Source organism: Malus domestica, chromosome 11 (genome assembly GCF_042453785.1).
Source record: "Malus domestica chromosome 11, GDT2T_hap1".
Taxonomy (NCBI): Eukaryota; Viridiplantae; Streptophyta; class Magnoliopsida; order Rosales; family Rosaceae; genus Malus; species Malus domestica.
The window spans coordinates 20,341,161-20,351,613 of NC_091671.1; the positions used below are offsets into that span (position 1 = coordinate 20,341,161).

A 10,453-nucleotide genomic window follows, 5' to 3' on the forward strand; every position below is an offset into this window, starting at 1 on the left:
GGTGCCAGCGCATTTTTTTAGGGATGGAGATGCCATAGCCTATTACTGTTCACTCCAGTTTATTACTGTTCACTTGAGTGGATAAATGCGCTGGGTGCTGGCGCAAGTTCTTAGAGGTGGACTTGCTCTTAGACAATGTTCATTCAAGGACACAAAAAATCCCTTTGAATGAGTACTCAAAAGTAGTGGTGGGAGTCCCTAAATAAGGACTTCCATTGGAGATGCTCTTAGTCTCTGAATTTAGTCAAATCTGAGATAATGAGGTGCAACAAATACACTCTAAAGAGAATAGAGAGTAATTTAGAGAAAATAGAACGGTTTCTCTTAACAACCATTCGAGCCACAAAGACCCGCTATGTGGGCGGCCTACCCCTTGGTAAATGAGTCTCGAGTTGAGTTTAAGGGGTATTACCGCAAATAACCTAAAGTTAAAACATTGGATTCCAATTTCCAAAAAGTTAGAACCAAAAGCAATGAATTGCAAGGGCACGGGCATCGCGCCCAAAACTTCACACCTCTCCCACCGCAACCAAATGCGAAAAGAGTCCCAGACAAGTCATTCGTTTCTTATTCCCCCAATTTCCTAGCTTTTGCTTGCACCACACCAGACCAAAGCTTCTTCCGCAATTCCCAATTTCCCCTTCCCTCCTCCACTCCTCCCAATTTCAAAACCCTAATTCTCTCTCTCTCTCTCTCTCCAACATCAAAACCCCCTTTCGTCCAAATGATCTGAAAATTTTGAATTTTTATTTTTATTTTTTACCCCTAACTGTTGACTCTCGTGATTGGTTTAATATTAGCAATGTCGGATGACATGCTCATTCATTTCTCCTCCAACTCCTCCAACCAGTCGGACCACTCTCTGCCCACCAAGATTGCCAAGCTCGAAGCCCGAATGGTCGGCAAGGCCTCCTCCGCCTCCGCCGCCCCTCCTGCTCTCCAGCAACAGCAACTGCCGCAGTCCGCTTGGTCCTCCCTCTCCTCCGCTCCGAGATTCACCACGGCTGACTTGGCCGAGCCATCAACTTCGAGTGATTCCGACGATGATGTAAGTCCTTTTCTCTCTCAACTCTGTACCCATTGCTTGTAATTCATTGAGTTGGTTGGGTGCTTTCAACTTTAACTAGTTGGGATTGATGCTGATGGTAATTGGCAAGTAGTTTAGCGAATTGATCGATTGTGGGTATGTTTATTTACAGTTGTTATGTCCATTAAATACTAATTAATCAATGAAATTGTTGTCGTTGTGCTGTTATAAGCTAATACTAAGTTGAATGTATTCAAAACCGTCTTGATCTACCTTACTTGAGTGATTCACTAAAATCAAACAATACAATTACATATTGGATTAAAGGTCTGCTAGGTGATAAAAAAAATCGAAATTGCTTGTGGCATTACATACTTGATAATTAAATGCCAAATTAATGAGACCGGATTTTTGGAGAGGAATCAAAACAATATTTTGATTATAATAGCGAACTGATGGACTAGATTGTGCAACTGGAATAGGGAATTTTCTTTTCTTCATACCATTTATATAACCCTTTACATTTGTGAAATTTCCATTCACGATTATGATTTGCTTACCAAGTTCGGATTGCATGCCTCTGTCACCAGTTTTTGGAGTTGTTTTTTCCAAAGGCTTTTCTGTTTGTAAGAAACGAAATTGTTTATAAAGTTGAGATAATACTAATATCCAGCAGTGAACAAGAAATCCACGTACAAAACAAGAAAATACCAAAAGAAGCTATCTTATCCTTTGAAAACAATCAGTTACATATTATTATATTTTGATTTAGAATTTAGACATGTTTAACAGCGTTAAATACATAAATCTCATTAAACTATCAGATTCTTGGATCTTCTCGAGTTGCTATGATTTATGTTCAAGTTCATATTCTTATGACAGAATGGAGAGGAGTTTCTGATACAAGCCAACACTCAGAAGCGCCAGAAACTTCAAGAAGATGGTAATTCAACCGTTCTTGAACATGTTGAGGTAGGCTCTTTTTCAAGTTAAATTTGGTTGGAAGCTTTAGGATAATACCGTAGCCACTGATTTTAATTGATCATACACACGACTAGTTTCTTGGCTTCAAATGATATAATCTAAATCAGTTCTAGCATGTTTGAGGAAGTACGGTTTTGGAAAACTCATCAAAGTATAGTTTAGATGAAAAGTTGGGATCATGGTGTTCATTAGTTTACTTATTTTTTTACATGCAGGAAATTCTTCTTCTTCCTTACTTCCACTTATAAAATAGATTATATATAAATCTTGAAAAATTAATCTGAAATAAAAAATCACATGCAGGCAGTGGTTGATGGGAGGCAGATGGTTGTAGAAACCACCAATGCCACAGCAACTTCTGATTTAAACAAGAAAAAGCATGGTCGTGGTAGGGGGCATTCAGTTTCAAGTAGGGTTCGCGGTTCAAGAGTCAGTGATCAGACAAAATTATTAGTTACTCCTTCGACAGTTTCACCCCTTAATGGTCAGTCTGAGAACCCATACAATAAGGTATGCTCGTACGCATGAGCTGTTTCAGTTTAATCCTTATTCTTTTAAGGTAGTAGTTATCTTCTATGCATCATTATATTCTGCCATCATCAGGCTGTTATCTCTTATGCTCATATTTTATTTGTTATGGTTACAAATTATGTACTGTATTCTGCTATCAGGACGTGTTTTTTCTTTTAATGGACTGGGTCAGCTGTATCTGTTGTTCTCTGTATAAAAAATTCTCGCTATATATTTTCTTTGCCATTGTTTAAATGTTCTCTTTAAGATCATATTTCTTAGATAATTGATTGAGTATCTGTTAGCCATGAATGGAGTTTTATCAGGACCTGCATCTCTGCTTGACATCTGTCTATTTTTCTAATTGAAATATTGACTACGAAATGCCAATGCATAGATGTCACCTGGTAATGAGGTGACATTGACTGCCACAGTTTATCACTTGGTTTACACACATGGCCCTGTGTATGCTTTTGTTTTAAGTTTTAGTTAATATTGTTCAAAATATTTTATGAAGTTGAAAAATGAAGGCATTTAAATATTTCGCAAACCTGGGGTGTAGAGAATGTTTGTGAGTTTGGCAATTTGCCCATTGTATCACGTGTACCTTACATGTCTTCTGTTTTGCTAAACTAGGTGATTAAAATTGTACTAGTAAAGAAGTGGCAGAAAGAATCTGCAAATGATGTCGAAAGGCAATATATGGTGATATTGTGGTGTGACGGCAAATCATGTTTCCATTGGCGTGAAAAAATGCTCACCAGAAACTATAAAAACCATATATATAATCTTCCAATAAAATTTATGATTTCCCATTTTGAGCCATCCCTGCATCCTATTCCATGCGTGTTTAATCCGGTTCCTCTTTCAAGTAGACTACAGTCAGATTTAGAGTTTATATGGGAGAGACTAAGATTTTTAGCGTCTACATTCAAATTCAGCTTAATTTAGTTGGAGTAATGAGCCAATTGCAATGGAAAACTTGTCTGTCCTGTGCTTCTTTTTTCTCTGGGGTTTATTCTTGTTGGTGTATGTAGAACAGAAATATTCATGAGCACAAACTGCTCTCACACGTTCATACTTGCAGGATAGTGATAGCAGGCCTAAAGAGCAGCTTTGGAATGACAACCGCTCTTCACTAGATGTATGATTTGGGGATTTGTTAAGTCATTTTGCAATTATTTGTTACTCTTTAGACGATACTTATTTGGTTTAGTTTTTGTTTTTTTTTTTTTTGGGGGGGGGGTGGGTGCTGGCATGAGAGTTGAGTAAGAGAACGGCCTTTATAGTTCAAGCAGCATACTTAAAATGGTTACGTTACCCTAGAGGCACATAATTCATAGTTGTACCATTCTTTGTCAAACTAGGAGGAGGTTGCATCGTTACGTGCAACAGTTGCTTTGCTAGAGGAAGACTTACGAAAATCACGTCAAGAGGCCTCTGATTATCAGAATCTTTGCCGTCAATCAGAGAAGGTAATAAAGTAACTGCCAGTATTGTCAAGAGAACAATATGCTAATGTAGTGTCACTTTTTTCTTAGGCTCTTGTCTAGAATGCAAATCTGTTCATCTCTGTTTTCTATTTTTTATAGCCTTCCATTGTTGTCTGTGATGTGTAGGAATTGAATGAAGTAAAAGACCTTGAACAGAAAATGAAGCCGAAGGTGTGCTCTTCTGGACAATTTATATTCATCAGTATTTCCAATTATATTGTTATTTTTAAATTTTTTGTGGTATTTTTCTGCTACATTGTTGCATTTTGTTCTTTATCATTTGCTGTCAACTTTCATGGGAAAACAAAGTACAGATAGACTTTTATACTAAGTCGCCCTATTCTGTTTTAATCTCGTCACTAATAATTTCAGTAAACTAGTATGGTAATTTTATTATACCAGTCTTGTCAATTGAAATTTTGTGGGCGGGTTCTAGTCCTGTCCCTTTATCGGAGGGCCTTAACTGTAGGCACCATTGGAGTGGTCATCCAGTTCTCAAACAGCCTTTAGTTTAAATTAACAGGCTATTGTGTGCATACTCACATACATAAATGTCATTTTAAAATGAGGCTTGTGCATTTCGTTCAAGATAGGTCATCTTTTAAGATTCATTTACACATGAATCATGATACAAAGCCTCGACGGAAGTTCTTTTGTAATGATTATGAACTGTTGGATTCATTTTTCTGTATACAAGCAGCAGGTGAGAAATGATTGCATTCTGCGTGAATTTTGTGTTTATCATTTGTATGCTGGAAAATTGATGTGATGGATACAAGTTCTGGTTTCCACTTATGCAGAGAACAAAAGTGATCTCCGATCTGCTGATATCTGTTTCGAAAGCAGAAAGGCAGGAAGCAAGGTTGAAAGTACGACAGGACTCTTTGAGGCTTGGCAATGTGGGTGTCATCAGGTAATGCATCATTTTATTGCAGTTTCTATATTTGGTACTTTGAAAGAGTTCTTCGTGCTTGAGGGATTTCCTTGTCGTTTCAAAATTTGTATGGGCTCCTCTCATCTTAGTCATTCCATTTTTCTTCCAAATATTTCGCAAATAATTTTCTGTCCATTGCAGAGCTGGAACTGTCATATCTGAGACATGGGAAGATGGGCAAGCCTTGAAAGATCTCAATGCTCATCTTGTATGTTCTTATCTGACATTTTTCTTTTAGTTTGCTTTGTCACGCAGCTTTATTATTATGTTTAGCCACAGTGAGCTTTTCTACTTTTATGGCCTTCTTTTTGGCCACTTATCAAATAATCTGAACCATTTTTGCAAATAGAAGTGCATTTCATAATGCTTGAACCAGAAAGTACTAGAAAAGAAAAAAGTCATTTGACAAAAACAATGAGAGTATTAAGGTTTCCCTAGCAAAGTCACATTAGGATTCCAGACTACTTACTGATGTCTAAAGTTTTTAAGGTTTTAGTACACTATTAATTAGAGATTATTTTTCCTAAGTCTTGTTTGGATGCCAGTTTCATCTCACGTTGTGTGCACATGACTTTCAGTTATCAGTATGTACTTGTTGCAGCATTTCTATATTCCAGTTTTATTTTTATTTAGTGTCAAGGGTCTGTGAAGCACATATGTAATTTGATTTAGTTTGGTCTTAAATATGAAATGTTGGTTGGATGGTAACTTTCTATTCCTGGCCCTTTTGGTAAGGATGTGATGAAATTATGTCACCAGTGTATATCTATTATAAAGCGTATATCTTAGATTTTAGAATGATTATCTCCTTCACAGCTATGAACATTGTAGGTTTAGTGTTACTAGAGCTTCGATGCTCCTTGTTTAAGTTCATAGTGTCTATAGAGCTTCCAGGCCTAAGGGAGAGGATCACACTTTCTTTTCTCTCTTCAAATGCTGTCTTTTAATCAATTTACGATTGTTGTACTTTTTCTCGTAGATCCATTTTTGGATTTTCATATGGCATTTATTAACATATTTATGTTAATTTTGTAGAGACAATTATTAGAAACTAAGGAGGCTGTTGAGCGGCAGCGAAAGTCATTGAAGAAAAAGCAAAGTGGTAAAGTTCTTATGCATGACTGTTCTTATTACCTTTCTTGTTTTGGTTAATTTGGTTTATACTACATTCTAGGAATTCAATCATTTTTTTTTCAGTGCAATTTAATCATATGGTTTCTGTTGGAGTTAATCTCTGTTTCACTCTGTCTCTCTCACTATCTATCAATCCGTTGGATTTATGGATTTTCATTTCCTGAAGATAAGGGTGATGGAGTTGATGCTGAAACTGGAATGCAAGAAGAACTTCTAGTTCAGGATGAGATCTATAAATCCCGTCTTGCCAGCATCAAACGAGTAAGCTTACTAGTTTCTTTAATTTCTGTTTTGGATTTTTTCATTCTGTTTTTATTTTCATTAGGAAGGAAGTCCTGGTTTTCTCATTTGTTTGTCTTTTGTCTATGGACTTCTGAAGGAGGAGGAAGTTATCCTGCGTGAAAGAGACCGTTATGAACTGGAGAAGGGAAGGCTTATACGTGAGATGAAACGCATACGAGATGAGGATGGTTCCCGTTTTAACAATTTTCAGATTCTCAACCACAGATATGCCCTCTTAAATCTTCTTGGCAAAGGGGGATTCAGTGAAGTTTACAAGGTCAGAACTTTGAGAATTGTGGTTTTGATATCTAAAATTATTCCCACTAGTTTATGGTAAATGTTTATATATTGGATGAAAAGCCTAGACAATTCATTTGCCAATGTTGGCAATTGTAAAGAAATACCTTTTTGCAGTGATTTGAAGTGAGAAATTTCCAGCAGGCATTTGACTTGGTAGAGCATAGATATGTTGCATGTAAGCTTCATGGTTTAAATGCTCAGTGGAGTGAAGAGAAGAAGCAGAGTTACATACGGCATGCAATCCGGGAGTACAATATACACAAGACTTTGGTTCATCATCACATTGTTCGACTTTGGGACATTTTTGAGATTGATCAGAATACATTCTGCACTGTCTTAGAGTATTGCAGTGGTATTTATACTCAACGTTCTGTCCTTTGAATAATCTTTGTTTATTCTAAGATGGAGATATTAGTGGTCGGGTCTTGTAGAGAATTCTTGTCTCATTCTTTCTTCATCTCCCTTTTGGTTTTATTGATATTTCCTTTTCTACCCTCAGGGAAAGATCTTGATGCTGTCCTTAAAGCAACGCCTGTGTTACCTGAGAGGGAAGCTAGGATCATTATCTTTCAGATATTTCAAGGTCTTATATACATGAACAAAAGAACACAGAAGATTATACATTATGATTTGAAGCCTGGAAATGTTCTATTTGATGAGCTTGGGGTTGCAAAAGTTACTGACTTTGGTCTTAGCAAGATAGTGGAGGATGATGTTGGATCCCAGGGTATGGAACTTACATCCCAGGGTGCTGGAACTTATTGGTAAGTGATGCAACTCAGCTTAAGTACATCTGCAGGTTTACATTTGCTTTTAAAGAAAAGAAGTTCAGCTTCCCTGGGAATTTGAAATGATGTTTGAACTTGAAAATTAGTATCTTCACTTTATTATTATATTTATTGGGAAGAAATGGTAACTTTAAGCTTTGTTGTGTGTCTTCGCGTGGCTCTCCTCTGTCTTCTTCTCCTTGACATTTTAGTACATTTGGTTTAAGTAGCAGAATACGTAATAATTTCTTTGTTATTTGCAGGTATTTACCTCCTGAATGCTTCGAGCTCAGCAAGACACCTCTTATATCCTCAAAGGTCGGTGACTTTAATATATTTGTATTGCCTAGTGGCAGCATGACATACATGTGCAACCAAGTGGCCAAATGCATTTATACTGCACACACTCTCTCTGTCTGTCTGATAGATAGATAGCTTTTCTGTTTTATATCAATATTGTTCAAGCCTAGTCTAGACATAAATTCCGTCGCGTACTAGACTACAGATACGATTGGTGTCCCCTGAGTCTTCTTACTTGGAAAATAACTTATCAGAAAACCAAACTGTTTCTCTTTGCCCTTTATTCTTCTCAGCTTGGGTTCCAAGGTTTTTTGACACGGTCCCTCTTGGAAAGCAGGTTGATGTTTGGTCAGCAGGTATTCTGTTATACCAAATGTTATTTGGAAGACGGCCTTTTGGCCATGATCAGACCCAGGAACGAATACTACGGGAAGACACAATTATTAAGGCTCGAAAAGTTGAATTCCCTTCCCGACCTTCCATCTCAAATGAGGCAAAGGTGAGTTGTGCTCACAGTTGGTACAGCATGCTTAATTTTCTTTAGCGGAAATAGTTGGTTCTTAGAAATAATCCATCTTGTGCTTCAATATAAAGATTTAACCTGGGAAACAAAGATTTCATGGGCTGCTCACTGAACCAAACATCTTCTCAGAATGTATGAGTCAAATAGTTGAGCAAAATACACAATTCACAAGGTCGATCCAAGAGTTATTTTATTCATGTATATGGGTTTCAGAATGACAACATTTTTAATCATTTTGAGAGTTTTGTGGTATTTAATGAGTGTTTATATATCTTTCGGAATCTATAGTATATATGTGAGACTACGAGTATTTTAAAGCAAAGAGATTTTAATGAAAGAAAAATATTAATGTTGAAAGGCTTGGGTTCTTGCAGGCTTAGTACCTTAATATCTCCATCTATGGCAACATTTTCAGCAATCCTTCAAACTTTTTCTTCCTAAGTTATTTTGATTGCTAAATTTACTGCCATCTTAGAAGACCATAACCCTAGACAGCAGAGTACTTGAACTAAAAAAAGAAAAAACCTCATTGAGAGTATTTGACTTAAAAAAAACCTTGTTAAGTGCGTATACAAAAAATAACTCCCATTCACTGATGGACATGGTTAGCTGAATTCTGAGCAACTCGGTGATACCATTCTGCATATTTCTATTGGCAGGAATTCATTCGGCGTTGTCTAACATATAATCAAGCAGAGAGGCCAGATGTTTTAGGGATTGCTCAAGATCCATTTCTCACATACTCAAAGAAGTAAATCTATACAGCTAAGAAGAATTTGGCGCCACAAGATTTTGTTTGATTTCCTGCAATACCCCACAAGGAATTTTTGTACAGTTTGTCTAGGTTTGTTACTCACTCTAGTTGTGGTGTACTTCCATCTTAAAAATGGTGGCGGTTTGAGTGGGAGGGACCTGATCTACGGGTGAAGGCTGTAGGTAATTTTCCCCTGCCTGTCTTTAACTTTCGTTTTTGGTTTTTCAGCTGGGCTTTTTGCTTCTGAGTTATCCTTTTTTGATCATGTGTTGGCACTCTTTTTGTGAAGAAAAATCGTGTAAAGAGTAGAGTTTACATGAAACAATTTTGAAGCTTCGCTAATCTTTTACATGAAACAATCTTGTCCTCTGCGATGCAACTTGATCTCTATATAATGTACTTATAAAGCTGAATTCAATTGTTATGGTGCCTCTATATGTCATCACTAAGGAACATTTCAGGGTAAATTCTTTTGGATGTCTGAAATTTGAGTGGAGGCGATCTGCTTATTCGAACGACTGGAATTAAAACTTAAGTGATTCCGGTGCAAAAGCAACTGAGTTACAAGTTCCTTGTGTTACTTAAACAAGGTGCGATATCCGATGAAAGATATTCCCAATGCACGTTTTCCGTTGTCTTTTCGTGATATCGTTGTGATGAATTGCGAGTAAGTTTTTATCGGCATGACTGTTTCTTGGTAACATTTTGTGTTGTTTAGTCAAAATTGAAAAGTATTACATATGGTTGACTAGTATATAAGGCTATATATAGCATGTAACTGCAGTAGTTGTACTGACGAGAGAGAGCCACAACTGCAATTGCATGTTCAAAGCTCCATCACAATCCAACCCTTCAATTCTACACCTTGAGCGCCCATAAACGAAGCTTGAATGCGCTGTGTGTGACGATGGAGCCACCACCAGAGTCCGGGTTTCCGGCAAGGATGATAAAAACTGCAGCATCCGTTCCATGCCTGCGGGGAGTTGAAAATAAACGGACGAACAAATGAACTATAACTGTGAACATTATTTTATTAAACAAGATTGCCGGACGGCTACATAACTCAAAATGACTACATTGTGAATGACTTGTTATTCTATAGAGTTATAAAGTATCATATGTATAGAAAACTAACCTAACCCTAACAGACAAAGAAACAAAACACTAATACCAACAGACTAGGCCCAAAATACCAAACATTATAATAAATCTAAATACTAATATTTTCCAGCACAGGTTAACTCCAGCTTAGTCAAATCGGGTGATGTCGGAAGGTAATTGATCTTGTTTAGGCAAATATCAAATTATCAATGTGTGAATGCGTGTGTGTGAATGTGTTCTTGGTGCAGAACTATGTCAAGAAAGCCAAAGGATGTGTTCAATTGGCACTAACCTCATTGATGGGAAATACTTGGAAGCCCTTGGAGTTGGTAATTTAGACTTTT

The 10,453-nt window shown here is 37.0% G+C and overlaps 1 protein-coding gene across 4 annotated transcripts; it reads left to right on the top strand.

Annotated features, from left to right (window-relative positions):
• Positions 1 to 490: 490 nt before the first annotated feature.
• Positions 491 to 9,344, top strand: LOC103448132 (serine/threonine-protein kinase TOUSLED-like). 4 transcript variants are annotated; one of them, XM_017335921.3, is made up of 16 exons: positions 491 to 1,048; positions 1,910 to 1,999; positions 2,315 to 2,521; positions 3,609 to 3,665; positions 3,889 to 3,996; positions 4,141 to 4,185; positions 4,815 to 4,927; positions 5,090 to 5,156; positions 5,984 to 6,050; positions 6,249 to 6,343; positions 6,462 to 6,641; positions 6,806 to 7,016; positions 7,164 to 7,428; positions 7,695 to 7,749; positions 8,069 to 8,230; positions 8,914 to 9,344. In XM_017335921.3, the coding sequence occupies exons 1-16, from the start codon at positions 803 to 805 to the stop codon at positions 9,007 to 9,009; spliced, it is 2,064 nt and encodes a 687-aa protein (XP_017191410.1). In that variant the 5' UTR covers positions 491 to 802; the 3' UTR covers positions 9,010 to 9,344. The 4 variants fall into 4 exon arrangements, with proteins under 4 accessions (XP_017191410.1, XP_070664079.1, XP_017191409.1 ...); XM_017335920.3 differs by having other exon boundaries at positions 512 to 1,048; positions 6,803 to 7,016; XM_070807978.1 differs by lacking the exon at positions 3,609 to 3,665.
• The last annotated feature ends 1,109 nt before the right edge of the window (positions 9,345 to 10,453 follow it).